Raw genomic sequence first — 15,066 nt, 5'->3', positions numbered from 1 at the left:
AACTCCTTTCTGATATTGCTCCACTATTTTTTTGCCGCAGCATTGGGGGAATTGGTGATCCTCTGCCAATCTTGACTTCTGAGAGACACTGCCACTCTGAGAGGCTCTTTTTATACCCAATCATGTTGCCAATTGAAATAATAAGTTGCAAATTGATCCTCCAGCTGTTCCTTATATGTACATTTAACTTTTCTGGCCCCTTATTGCTACCTGTCCCAACTTTTTTGGAATGTGTAGCTCTCATGAAATCCAAAATGAGCCAATATTTGGCATGACATTTCAAAATGTCTCACTTTAAACATTTGATATGTTATCTATATTATATTGTGAATAAAATATAAGTTTATGAGATTTGTAAATTAGTCCATTCCTTTTTTAATCACTATATATATATATATATATATATATATATATATATGCACACTATTTTGTACACCCTGGTAAAAACATAGCAAGTACAGCCTTGGAGGCTGCTACCCTCTTTTTCTATAGGGTGATCATTAAAGAATAAGTTTACTTTTGTAAAAAAATATAATAGTAACAATAATAAACGCACTCTTTTTTCCAGGTAAAAAAAAAAGTGTGGATTTATTTTATTCTTAGGAGCCTGCAGAACATTGCACCCACCATTAGCAGGTCACAGATACAATGTCATGTAAAAAACAGAAAAAATCTGCGCTCGGACAACAAAATAACAGTACAGATCAATGAAGATCAATAAGACAAGTGCATGGAGGCAGCCAACTAAATGGTAGATTACAAACCAAGTGAGCATATGAAAAAGGTGTAGTAGCGCCAAGCACAAATGATAAATTTCTATATATTCAATGTGGAGTGTCCACAGAAAGTCCCAACAGTCCAAAAAGATGAAGGAATAGTAGAGACCAGTTCCCAGCTTCCAATCGTGTGGATGAAAAAGGAGCCAACACCCAAACGTGTAGTAATACCAACCGCTTACCAGATGTTAAATGGATATGAGCGATGAAATAGACTCAGGTCGGGCCATCAATGGACAGTACCAACAGTGTAGTCTCATCAATTCTCATCAATTCCAAAGTATCAAAAGCATCAACGAATCATGGATAAGTACGATATATAGGCTCAAATTGATATCACCAGAACAAGCATTGGGTCTCGGCAACTCCAGTTCACCTCCAGTTGTTTCTCAACAAATTAGCTGCTGTGTGCAGATCCAGCTTATGATGTCTACACTATGTCCTGCCTTCTTGTATTGAGGTGAACTGGAGTTGCCGAGACCCCATGCTTGTTCTGGTGATATCAATTTGAGCCTATATATCGAACTTATCCATGATTCGTTGATGCTTTTGATACTTTGGAATTGATGAGAATTGATGAGACTACACTGTTGGTACTGTCCATTGATGGCCCGACCTGAGTCTATTTCATCGCTCATATCCATTTAACATCTGGTAAGCGGTTGGTATTACTACACGTTTGGGTATTGGCTCCTTTTTCATCCACACGATTGGAAGCTGGGAACTGGTCTCTACTATTCCTTCATCTTTTTGGACTGTTGGGACTTTCTGTGGACACTCCACATTGAATATATAGAAATTTATCATTTGTGCTTGGCGCTACTACACCTTTTACAGATACAATGTCAGGCTGCTGAACAATCTCTGTACAGCTGTCTGCCATACCTCCATAAGGACAGACAGTTACTGAAGAGCAGAAGGAATCAAGGAACTACAAGGGCACTCAATAGCATCCTCGCAGTTTTTGAGAACAAGCCACCTGCCACAGTGGAAATGGGACTTGTAGTTCATTCATTAATTCGCAAGACTCTGAGAATGAATGACATGGCTGTATGGGCGGAGTCTATAGTCCTAGCAATCAGTTTGGTAATATAAGAAGTTAACTTGGTAAGCTCCCGCCCTCCATCCAGAACAGTTTCTGCCTTCCTCTTTCTGGTCAGCTGTGTACCTGTGTAAGATAGGAGAGTAAAGGCAGCTAGGAGACTTCTGTGTGGGTGGGGGGGTGGGTGAAGGGATCAGAGAACAGTACTGTGTGGAAGAGAGTGGGCAGAGGACCCTGCTATGGGAGGGGCAGATGACACTACTGTGGGGGGTGGAAGGTGGGGGGCACTGCTATAGGGGGGGGGGGGGTTGGGATGTGAAGGGAGCAGAAGAGACTATTGTGGGGGGTGATGTGAAGGGGGCAGAGAACACTATTGTGGGGAGGGGGGCAGAAACACTACTCTGGGAGTTGATGTGAAGGGGGGCAGTGGACACGACTGTGGGGGGGGGAGGGTGGCTGATGCAAATAAGGCAGAGGATAGTACTGTGAGGGGTGATGTGAAGGGGGGCAGAGAACCCTTCTATGTGTATGTGGGAGGGGGGGTGTGCATGGGGCAGAAGATACTACTGTGGGGGGGGGGGGGGGGTGATGTGAAGAGCTGCTGACTACACTACTGTGAAGGAGGGCTGAGGATACTGCTGTGCAGGGGGAACTGTGGTGTTAATTGGGAGAGCTTGACGTAAAGGTGAGGGAACTGTGATGTGAAGGGGGACTGTGATGTAAAGGGAGGATTGTGATATGCAGGTAAGACATTGATGTAAGAACAGAATTGGAATATAGGAAGAGATAGCTGATATAGCTAATATATTTTTAGGTGTAAAAAACAACAGGTCTAAAGGATAATCTGTAAACCTATACTATAAAAACAAATTTTGGAAAGAATATATCCTTTCAGAACTATGTCGACCCATGTTTAATAAGGTAAAAGCACTATTATATAGAGGTTTGTCATATTTTATTAAAATTATGTTAATGTAGCTCTAGCTTTTGTTCTAGTTTGCTACTGTCCTTTTATCATTCTCTGAAATTGAGTTCCAGACATGAATAAAAGGAAACAATTACTGCTCCAGTGAAAGACAATGAACACAGAGAGACGTGTCTGCCTCATAAACATCAGATACCCGACTTGTGCTGTTATGGATGCCACAGTGGGGGTCTGCAATTCGGCATAGCGAGTGCGCTGCTCTTTCTCTGCATGACGTTAGTTTAACTATCCAGCTAATGTAAGATTCATTAAGTAATCCATGTGCTGATGTCGCAAAAGCCATTTTATGTAATGACATGTTCTTTGAATTTTCCCGTCCTGCCTTTTTGATCATGTTACCTTTAGTCTCTTCACTGGTGGAGCCGATGAAACTGAATTTCGACTCCTTAGATCACTCAGATATGAAGAGAAGTTTGAATTAGTTTTACTGTCATCTTTGTGAGAGACTCCAATTTTACCTGTTATTTGTAAATAAACAGATTATATTTTAATGCGTAAATGTCAGGTTGTCACAGTTTCAGATCACAAGTTCTAAAGACGATAAAATAAACATATTACATCATCAATTCTGTACAAAGCTCAGTTTTACACGAGCCTTGCAAACTACATTTAAAGTACGCCTGTACTGAACATTAAAAAAATAACGTGAAACACAAGTTGCAGCCATCATAAGAACCCAGTACATACCAAACCTACTTCAAAATCGCCCTTTAGGAGCATCCTGAATTTCATATACTAATTTCATAAACTATATTAAAATCTTCACATGGTTTGAGAGTAAGTGGTTATGTTCAACTTCTGGATAGGATGATCAGACATGAAACATTTCATTGTGGGATGCATGGTTTGGGGTGTGCCTGCCCTTCAGTGCCAGGAATACACTTGAACTTCATTGTAGCTGTATTTATTTAGCACAAATTATTTTAGGTGCAACGCACTTGAAGCAATAGAAGTGGACAGGCTAAACAGTTGTTGGCTTCATGCACATTGGACATTTTTTCTGCTAGGGGCGTTTGCCATTTTTTTTTCCTGCCTCTAAACACCCCTGTATGTTAGCCGAAGTGTCCATGAACAAACCGTTGACTAGAAAAGTTTAGAGGCAGGGACGTTTAAAGGCAGAAAAAAAAAAAAAAAAAACAGTCAGTAAGTCCAAGAGCAGCAGAGTTTTGTCAGAAAAATGCTTGATGCACCTAAACACATGTAAATGCATCTAATGCACCTAAGTGCTAGGCGCGTTGATCACCTGAGTGTTAATTCATTCCAATGGCCAGAATAAATTATTATTCTGGCAAATGAAATAAGGCCCAAGTGCTTGACAGGGTTACATGAGTTTACAAGCATCAAATGTCTTTTCTGCCATCACTCTGCTTCCAGGAGAAAAGTAGTCTAGAGCTAGCAAAACATCCAGTGTGCATGAGGCCTTATAGTTAACAAAACATATATTTTCTTTTAAAAACATTTCCAGTAATTGATTTACCTGAAGTGGTTGTCACATTTGTTGCTTTGTTGAATATGTATTAAAAACAACACTTAGTTGTTAACCACTTGCTACCCGCCCGCCATCCAATGAAGGCAGAGCGGTGTAGCTATTGTTCTGGGACGCCGTCATATGACGGCACACCAGAACAGCCTCTCTCGCGCGCCCCCGGTGGCACGCGGAGCGGCAATTGTGACCGCGCCGTGTTGCTAGGACACGGCGCGACCCCGATCTTGGTAAAGAGTCAATGACATGACTCTTTACCCATGTGATCCGCAGTGTCAAATCACAGGCGGTCACATGTAAATAAGAAAGTGCTGTTATTGGGCTCTCCTCGCCTCACACTGTCAGTGTGTGAGGCGAGGAGAGCCGATCAGTGGCTCTTCCTCATAGGGGAGACAAGTACAAGTAATCAGGGCACTGATCATCAGTGCCCTGATTTCACAAAATGTAAATAAACTGTCAATTACTGTGCACAGTGCCCGCCATCAGTTCCCACCATCAGTGCCCATAAAGCTGCCAATCAGTGCCTGCTCATCTAGGCACTGATGGGCACTGACTGGCAGCACTATGGGCACTGATTGTGGGCACTTAAGGTGCTGCCCATCAGTGTCCATCAGTGCCACCCGTCAGCGCCCATCAGTGCCGCCTCTTAGTGCCCATCAGTGCCACCTCTTAGTGCCCATCAGTGCCACCTCTCAGTGCTCATCAGTGCCACCTATCAGTGCTCATCAGTGCCGCCAACTATCAGTGCCCATCAGTGTAGCATATAAGTGCCACCTCATCAGTGCCCATAAGTGCCACCTCATCAGTGCCCATAAGTGCCACCTCATCAGTGCCCATCAGTGCAGCCTATCAGTGCCCATCAGTGCCGCCTCATCAGCACACATCAGTAAAGGAGAAAAATTATTTATTTTCAAAATTTACTCACAAAAAATAAGAAAAACTTTTTTTTTTTTTCAAAATTTTCTGTCTTTTTTTCCTTTTGTTTTTGTAAGAAATAAAAAACCCAGAGGTGATTAAATACCTCCAAAAGAAAGCTCTATTTGTGTGAAAAAACGCTAAAAATTTCATATGGGTACAGTGTAGCATGACCGCGCAATTGTCATTCAAAGTGTGACAGCGCTGAAAGCTAAAAATTGGCCTGGGAAGGAAGGGGGTGAAAGTGCACTGTAGGCAAGTGGTTAAAAAGGGTACCTGGCAGGCAGCACCAACACCTGCAAAGTGCCAAGGCTGATGGGGTACACTCAAAAACTCTGCAAAATTGGCTTGGTGTACATGTGAGATGGCAGTGGTGGTGCAACAGGCTTAACACTGGGTGTAGACCTTACTTTTTCTCCCAACTAGACTATTCCAAATACATGGTTGCGGTACTTCTATATCTAGCACTTGTCTAAACATTAACATTGTGTTAATCTATAAATGATTTATGACATGACTGGCAGAGAAATTGAAAGGCTGAAATGATTTATTACTTATTTCCCTGGCCACCTCCACCCAAATCTTGCACACATGACTATCTGGCCACTTCTCAGCCTGCAACTTCACCCAGCTTACATCATTTGCAGGTCACTTCACACCTCCAGCTTGCAGGCATCACCCCTAGGGACTTCCTACCCCTAGCTGCCAGACATTATTCTGGTCACTTTTCATCCCCCACCTCCCCAACAACTTTACCTGGCCATGCCATAGACACCCCCTCTAAAAGATATCCCTCCATAACTGACTCACCCCCACAGCTCGCCTCACACCCCAATACTCATCTAACAGACATCATTCCCCAAGTGCTCCACCTTCCACATGCTGATATTACTCTGACTACCTAACAACCCCCCACTAACAGACATTCCTTGATAACCTAACTCACACACTCTGTTCTCACTCCCCCCTGCTTCGCTCCACTCCCCTTTGTCAAATGACAGTCATGCTTGCTGAGTAAAACCTAGAGCTGGTCACACAATGCAATGTGAATATGCATATCCTTTGCACTCTTCTCCCCAAAATCCTACCCACCTCCATACCATCCGTACTCCATACTGCTCTTCTGCGAATACTGCCTGCTGTCATATTCTCCACAATTCTCTCCTGCACATACTACCCACTGTCATACACTATGTACTCCTCTACTGCATACACTGGCCACAATTACCCCTCCTCACTCCTTCCCTGTATTATGCTGCCAGTGCCTGACATCAAACTTTTATCCCCTACACATAATACTCACTGTCTTGTACAACAACCCCCCCCCCCCCCCACACCATGATACCCTCTGCATTCCTATCCTGCACATACAATCATACATTTTGTACTTCTCACCAGTGTGCTCCTAATCCGTATATAACCTGTATATACTGTATATGGGACTGAGCCAGCTCCTGCTGCCCTGCCACAGTAAATGTACTGTGGCAGAGAGGCAAGTGGGTAAAGTATGGCATTAAGTTGCCTCTTATAAAACCACACTTTATTTAAATGAATGCCTTGAAATAAAGTACATTCTCAGCCTACAATGGCTTTCTGAAACAGAGTAAAAAAACAGGTCCCTTGAGATTGTTTTGAAATGTTGGAAATTGTGATTGAGTATTTAGTGATAAGTCAACATTTTTCAATGTAAACCAAGGCAGCATTCCCCAGCAGAACACGCATAGAAATTGCCTTTATGGAAAAAAAAAAAAAAAAAAAGAAATTGCCAGCAACCTAAAGCTGTGCAACCTTCCTGTCAGAGAGGTACAGAGGATAGGTGCTCAGTACATGAAAACACTTTTTGCAAGCTTAGATTCTGGGCCATCCAAACTGTCAGACTAGTTTTAAACAACTGGTCACAGATTTTGGAAACAAGAGGCAGACATTGAAGGTATAAAGACAAAAAATTCCTTGGGCACCATAAGAATGAAAATGACTGGGTGAATTGTGGGTGTGACCAATTTGTGATAACAGTGAGCCTATGCTGCTATGGTTGGAGAGAATGTAAAGCATAGAGTTCAGGTGTCAGGATTAAGTAACACACAGAGTTCAGAAGTATCACATAGTAAACTTACAGCATTCATGACCACAGGCCTCCTTATTTTTGCAGTGATGGTTACATTCTCTCATACCAGCTTTTAGCACTGTTGGTGAGCTAGGGCATCCTGCATTTTACAGAAGACTAAAATGTGTCAGATCTATTAAGTTTAACAAATTATAAATATATAAAATACATGTAAACCAGTTACATACATCCAGTGAAGGGACTATCCTTAGTAGATACATAGAGATTAAACAAAACCTCCTACATACTGCCAGTTGTATCTGTTTATCTGCAGTCTTCTCTTCTCTGCATCTGTTCAAAGTGCTACATTTATAAGCTTGTCGGAGAGTTCAGACAACAAGGGACGGAGAGTTGAAGTTACACTCTGTAGAGTTCAGTGAGGAGAGGTCTGAGAGCTGATTGGAGGGAGACATGCCCCTCTTCACACAGCAACAGAGCTCATGCTGCTAGTCTGCTGGAGGTCCCTCCCATCACCATTTTTCTCTTGGTGTCAGGAACAAAGCAGAAGACAGAAATGACCCTTGGTGCTTTTAATTGAGACAAGTGCACACTATAGATAGATATGCTTTGTTTATATTTCATGTTTTAGGTTTACAACCACTTTATTATTATTATTTATAGATAATTGGTAAAAAGGCGCTGGTGATCTTTTTGTGATATTAAAAAATATTAAAAAATATTTTCCATACAAAACATAAATAGTTTATATATAAATAGTCAATAGTAAAGTGCAGGTGCTATCCTTTACTTATGCAGGAAAATTAAATTATTCAAGTGCTTGCTAGTGTATTCACATAATACATTAATATACCATAATAGTGCATATAAAATCAATAAATCCAATTAGTAAAGTGCAAGTGCTATCCTTTACTTGTGCAAAAAAAATATTTTAGCTTATCCAGTGCTTATTAGTGCATACACATAATAAATTTATATAGCATACAATAAATATATGTGCCCACTAGTACCGTGCTAAAATAAGTGATAAAAAGTGCTTAAATAATTAAATAGTCCAAGACAATTCATGCAAAAAAAAATTCCCGTGCAGGTTTAATTGCTTGGATCTGTAGTGCTCCAGGTGGTGGGGTGTGTCACTCGTTGCCTCTTACTAAAATGAAGCAGGTCGCAAGGACCCCCAACGCCTGTGATCCCTTTATCTAGGTGGATCAGACCTCTAAATCGACTCCTTTTTTCCGAGTATCCTGCTCCTTTTCTTTTTGTGCGTTACTCGTACATGAATCAGTACATTCCGCATGTATAAAGACACACAAAAAATGCCAAAAATAGTGTAATATTGTTTGCTTTAATGAAATATATAAAAAACATATAGTTGGCTTCTTACATTTCGGTGTGCCCTCCTGGCACTGGGCAATTGGGCAGAAAGTGGCTTGCGGGTATTAGGATGACACCTTATCCGAGGATCTGCAGCTCCCTCCCGTGTCTCCTGTTTCCCTGCTCACTTGCGGCGGTCGCAGCGTCCCAGTGTAACGTTCATGCGTTTTTGTTAATGGATGGATTTTCAGCTGCAGAATTATCACACTCAGTAGCCTTGTAGAGATACTGTTGAATAAACCTATCCAACTCTCAGGACTTCATCACGGTGTACAGCCTGTTATGCAATATACATATACTCAATCAGATGTTTTAGTGGAGGGATAGAACATATGAGAATGTATAGATGAGAGACAGGTTGTATGGTGATTACTAGGAGTAATATTAGGAGAGTTGCAGGTGATGGTAAAGCAGATAGGTTCTGATGTCTAGTATAGTGCAGATGGTAAGAGGACACAGATGGAGTATACTTAGACAGAGTAACCTAGTGCAAGGATAGTTGAAGGTAGTCCCAAGAGCTAACAGTCTATGCAGATGGTATGGAATAGATAGATAGTCCTGGTAATTGTAGTAGATGACAGTAGGAGATTGGTTAGTAAGGAATCCCCTGTGGGGTACTTATCACTTAGATAGGTTAGTAGTAACAATGTCCATAGATAGAGAGGTGATCCCGTAGCGAGATACGGATCAGCGGCGATGTTCCGGCGTCAGTTCAGCAAAGGGAATGTCAGCAGCTCCGACTTCACAGGAGAAGGTGCGGTGAACATGTGGTTTGAACGAGCGATGAGTGAGAGAAAGCCGGCGATTGAAATAGCCGCTCATAGCGGCGCTCGGCAATGATGTCATCCGGTCTTAAAGGTATATGCGTCTCTTGTTACACAAGATGGGACGCAATTAGCAAAGGAGAAATATGGAACAAGGGTACCAGAGGTACCAGAACATTACACCCAGCCTATGCTCCAAACTGCCTGTACTTCCTACTTCCGGGTTTAGCAGAGACCACAATGCATTTTGCGATTCTTGCGTCATCAGGCGGTCTCTGCTACCCGGACTGTCTACACTAAATATCGCTGGCTGCAATGTGATTGGCTAATGCAGGATTCCTTCTGGAACCTCCCTCCATCGCACTGCCATTCACTCTTATTACTCATTGTTAGCCGACACTTTAAAACCTTTACTTTATTATCGAATCAACATAAAAAAATCAACTTTCTAAAATATATCTTTTACTTAGTCAGTTAGGACTATTTAAAACTCGGATCTTTAATACAATTTTGCTGTGTATATCCCGGGGGTATGTTTCCTATTACCCGCATCCACTACTACAGTTTCATTGATATACATCCATAACTATTATTTTCACATATTTCTACATATATTTAGATCCATAAATTTAAAAAATATTTTAGATCATTTTTAAAATCATTTTAAAAGGATTTTATATATTTTCCTTATTTAAATACTGATTTTGTCCTTATCGCCATCTAGTGGATAATAATGGGAAGGGTTTTCAATCAATTATTATTTTTTCATGGGAGAGCTAATATATTATCATAATTTTATTGGAGAACCAATTTACTAATATATACATAAGGGTATTATGTTCATATAAAATAAATATTAATAGTCATATAAAATCAATATTAATAATTATAAATATTGTTTATATTAAAAATTTACAAATCAAAAATTAATAATTTCATTTCAAGGGATATTAAATTCTTTAAAATTATTATTTAAAATTATTTAGAAATTATTAAGAAAGCAGTTTAAGTCTATATCTGCATTTAACCCCATTGGTTTTAATGTTTTCAATCTATGTATCCATAATGTTTCGTTCTGTGATATCATTTTCCTCATATCTGAGCCTCTCCAATGGTTGAATATTCTGTCTATTCCACAAAACCAAAGAAGGGAAGGATCTTGATTATGATGTGTTCTAAAATGATTGGACAGGCTGTGTTTCTTGAAACCTTTCTTTATGTTATCAACATGTTCTCCTATTCTGATAGCTAAGGTGCGGGTAGTGCGTCCAATATATTTCAGCCCACATGGGCATATACACATGTAGGTGACAAATCTTGTATCACAAGTAATGAATTGTTTTATTTCAAACTCACGATTGTCTGATGAAAAGAACTTGTGTTCTACCCTTTTCTTATGCTTGCTTATCCTACACGCCTTGCATCTTCTGCACCTAAAAAAAACATTTTTTGCGAAGAACATCTGTTGTCTTTTAGGTGGGTCTTGTACATTTTTTGATAAAATATTGCGTAATCCTGGGGCTCTTTTATAAATAAATTTCGTTTTTTTAGGGAGGAGTGTTTTCAATGTATCATCTCTTAGAAGGATGTGCCAATTTTTCTTTATACACTGTTCAACTTCTTTATATTGCGTGTTAAAACCCGTAATAAAAGCCAAATCATAGGTAAAATTTTCTTTTTGCTTCTTCTTTTTATTCTTTAGGAGATCTTCTCTTTTTACTTCCGATATTTTCTTTTGAATATTTTTCAATTCTTTTTCTTTATATCCTTTTTCTTTAAATCGTTCAATTAATTTATCTGTTTGTGTGTTGTAGTCCTTCAAGTCTGTGCAATTCCTTCTTATTCGTGTGAATTGCCCTTTTGGTATCGCTTGTATCCAAGCCGGGTGGTGGCAACTTTTTTTGGAAATATATCCGTTTGTGTCGAATTTCTTAAAATAGGTTCTTGTATTTAAAGTGCCGTTGTGCTTGTAAATTTCCAAGTCTAAAAATTGTACTGTATTTTTATTCATATTTCCTGTAAATTTTATCTGGTATTGGTTTTCATTGATCCTTTTAAAAAATTGCACAAGGGATTCTTGGGATCCTTCCCATACTACCAAGACATTATCCAGATATCGGCGGTAATATTTCAGCTGTCGTTTTGATCATTTTGAGACTTATATTGATCTGGAGAAATTTACACGTAAATTAAATATTAAGAAGTTTTTCGCAGAACAAAAGAAAAAAGGAATAGGAGAGGAAGATGAACCAGAATACGAACATACTCAGCTTCGTAACAAGTCAGTATTCAACCCTAAATCGAGTACATACCAATATATTCAAGTTTTTAGGAATATTGTCCAAAAAGAAGTACAAACATTGAAAAGAAAGTCAAACAAAAGCACTAAAGAAGTTTGGGATGGTATCAGAAGTCTGATAAAAAGGAAAAACATTATTATTAGAACAGCCGATAAAGGAGGTGGTTTGGTGATCCTTAAAGAGGATTACGTAAAAGAGTTGGATCGCATTGTAAATGACCAAGAAACTTATTTAAAATTATCTGGAAATCCAACTAATAAATTAAAAGCTAAAATGACACAATGGATCAATAAAGGAACCAAAAAAGGACTTTTAAATAAAAAAGAAGGAAAATATTTGAATATCAAGGCCCCACGCATGCCAGTGATATACCAGATCCTGAAGATCCACAAGAATCTACAACAGCCACCGGGAAGACCAATAATTAATGGCATAGATTCACTATATGCTAGGATCGGGGAATATCTGGATATATTTTTGCAGCCCATAGCTGCCATTGGGAGATCTTTTTTAAAAGACACCAAGGAAACAATAACCTCATTAGAGAATATAAAGGTCACTGAAGAAACAATATTGGCGTCGATTGATGTGGAATCACTATATACGAACATCAAACAAAAAGACGTATTAAACGCAACGAAATGGGCTTTAGAGAAATATACCAACTTAAAAGATTCCCAGAGAGAATTCCTGTTGGAAGGTTTAAATATGGCTATGTCGAATCACCATTTCTGGTATAAAGGTGAATATTACAACCAGATAAAGGGTATAGCCATGGGAGCACGTTATGCTCCCAGAGTAGCCAATATTTTTCTAGCAAAATGGGAAGAAGAAGAAATTTACTCTAAATTCCCACGACAGCTGAAATATTACCGCCGATATCTGGATGATGTCTTGGTAGTATGGGAAGGATCCCAAGAATCCCTTGTGCAATTTTTTAAAAGGATCAATGAAAACCAATACCAGATAAAATTTACAGGAAATATGAATAAAAATACAGTAAAATTTTTAGACTTGGAAATTTACAAGCACAACGGCACTTTAAATACAAGAACCTATTTTAAGAAAGTCGACACAAACGGATATATTTCCAAAAAAAGTTGCCACCACCCGGCTTGGATACAAGCGATACCAAAAGGGCAATTCACACGAATAAGAAGGAATTGCACAGACTTGAAGGACTACAACACACAAACAGATAAATTAATTGAACGATTTAAAGAAAAAGGATATAAAGAAAAAGAATTGAAAAATATTCAAAAGAAAATATCGGAAGTAAAAAGAGAAGATCTCCTAAAGAATAAAAAGAAGAAGCAAAAAGAAAATTTTACCTATGATTTGGCTTTTATTACAGGTTTTAACACGCAATATAAAGAAGTTGAACAGTGTATAAAGAAAAATTGGCACATCCTTCTAAGAGATGATACATTGAAAACACTCCTCCCTAAAAAACCGAAATTTATTTATAAAAGAGCCCCAGGATTACGCAATATTTTATCAAAAAATGTACCAGACCCACCTAAAAGACAACAGATGTTCTTCGCAAAAAATGTTTTTTTTAGGTGCAGAAGATGCAAGGCGTGTAGGATAAGCAAGCATAAGAAAAGGGTAGAACACAAGTTCTTTTCATCAGACAATCGTGAGTTTGAAATAAAACAATTCATTACTTGTGATACAAGATTTGTCACCTACATGTGTATATGCCCATGTGGGCTGAAATATATTGGACGCACTACCCGCACCTTAGCTATCAGAATAGGAGAACATGTTGATAACATAAAGAAAGGTTTCAAGAAACACAGCCTGTCCAATCATTTTAGAACACATCATAATCAAGATCCTTCCCTTCTTTGGTTTTGAGGAATAGACAGAATATTCAACCATTGGAGAGGCTCAGATATGAGGAAAATGATATCACAGAACGAAACATTATGGATACATAGATTGAAAACATTAAAACCAATGGGGTTAAATGCGGATATAGACTTAAACTGCTTTCTTAATAATTTCTAAATAATTTTAAATAATAATTTTAAAGAATTTAATATCCCTTGAAATGAAATTATTAATTTTTGATTTGTAAATTTTTAATATAAACAATATTTATAATTATTAATATTGATTTTATATGACTATTAATATTTATTTTATATGAACATTATACCCTTATGTATATATTAGTAAATTGGTTCTCCAATAAAATTATGATAATATATTAGCTCTCCCATGAAAAAATAATAATTGATTGAAAACCCTTCCCATTATTATCCACTAGATGGCGATAAGGACAAAATCAGTATTTAAATAAGGAAAATATATAAAATCCTTTTAAAATGATTTTAAAAATGATCTAAAATATTTTTTAAATTTATGGATCTAAATATATGTAGAAATATGTGAAAATAATAGTTATGGATGTATATCAATGAAACTGTAGTAGTGGATGCGGGTAATAGGAAACATACCCCCGGGATATACACAGCAAAATTGTATTAAAGATCCGAGTTTTAAATAGTCCTAACTGACTAAGTAAAAGATATATTTTAGAAAGTTGATTTTTTATGTTGATTCGATAATAAAGTAAAGGTTTTAAAGTGTCGGCTGACAATGAGTAATAAGAGTGAATGGCAGTGCGATGGAGGGAGGTTCCAGAAGGAATCCTGCATTAGCCCATCACATTGCAGCCAGCGATATTTAGTGTAGACAGTCCGGGTAGCAGAGAACGCCTGATGACGCAAGCATCGCGAAATGCATTGTGGTCTCTGCTAAACCCGGAAGTAGGAAGTACAGGCAGTTTGGAGCATAGGCTGGGACGCTGCGACCGCCGCAAGTGAGCAGGGAAACAGGAGACACGGGAGGGAGCTGCAGATCCTCGGATAAGGTGTCATCCTAATACCCGCAAGCCACTTTCTGCCCAATTGCCCAGTGCCAGGAGGGCACACCGAAATGTAAGAAGCCAACTATATGTTTTTTATATATTTCATTAAAGCAAACAATATTACACTATTTTTGGCATTTTTTGTGTGTCTTTATACATGCGGAATGTACTGATTCATGTACAAGTCACGCACAAAAAGAAAAGGAGCAGGATACTCGGAAAAAAGGAGTCGATTTAGAGGTCTGATCCACCTAGATAAAGGGATCACAGGCGTTGGGGGTCCTTGCGACCTGCTTCATTTTGGTAAGAGGCAACGAGTGACACACCCTACCACCTGGAGCACTACAGATCCAAGCAATTAAACCTGCACGGGAATTGTTTTTTGCATGAATTGTCTTGGACTATTTAATTATTTAAGCACTTTTTATCACTTATTTTAGCACGGTACTAGTGGGCACATATATTTATTGTATGCTATATAAATTTA

General features: G+C 38.7%; 1 protein-coding gene across 1 annotated transcript in view; it reads right to left on the bottom strand.

Moving 5' to 3' along the window:
* Positions 1–15,066, bottom strand: part of HFM1 (helicase for meiosis 1) — a gene marked incomplete at its 5' end in the record, with an annotated part of 582,583 nt that overhangs the window by 102,402 nt on the left and 465,115 nt on the right. The window contains 2 exons of the mRNA XM_082266347.1: positions 3,143–3,261; positions 7,316–7,405. Coding sequence (XP_082122473.1) covers positions 3,143–3,261; positions 7,316–7,405 — 209 coding nt within the window. The remainder of the gene's footprint in view (positions 1–3,142; positions 3,262–7,315; positions 7,406–15,066) is intronic.

The sequence above is a fragment of the Pelophylax lessonae genome (assembly GCF_965119305.1).
Source record: "Pelophylax lessonae genome assembly, chromosome: 8".
NCBI classification, from domain to species: domain Eukaryota; kingdom Metazoa; phylum Chordata; class Amphibia; order Anura; family Ranidae; genus Pelophylax; species Pelophylax lessonae.
The sequence above is the reverse complement of the archived record's forward strand: the minus strand, read 5'-3'. Positions and strand labels throughout refer to the sequence as shown.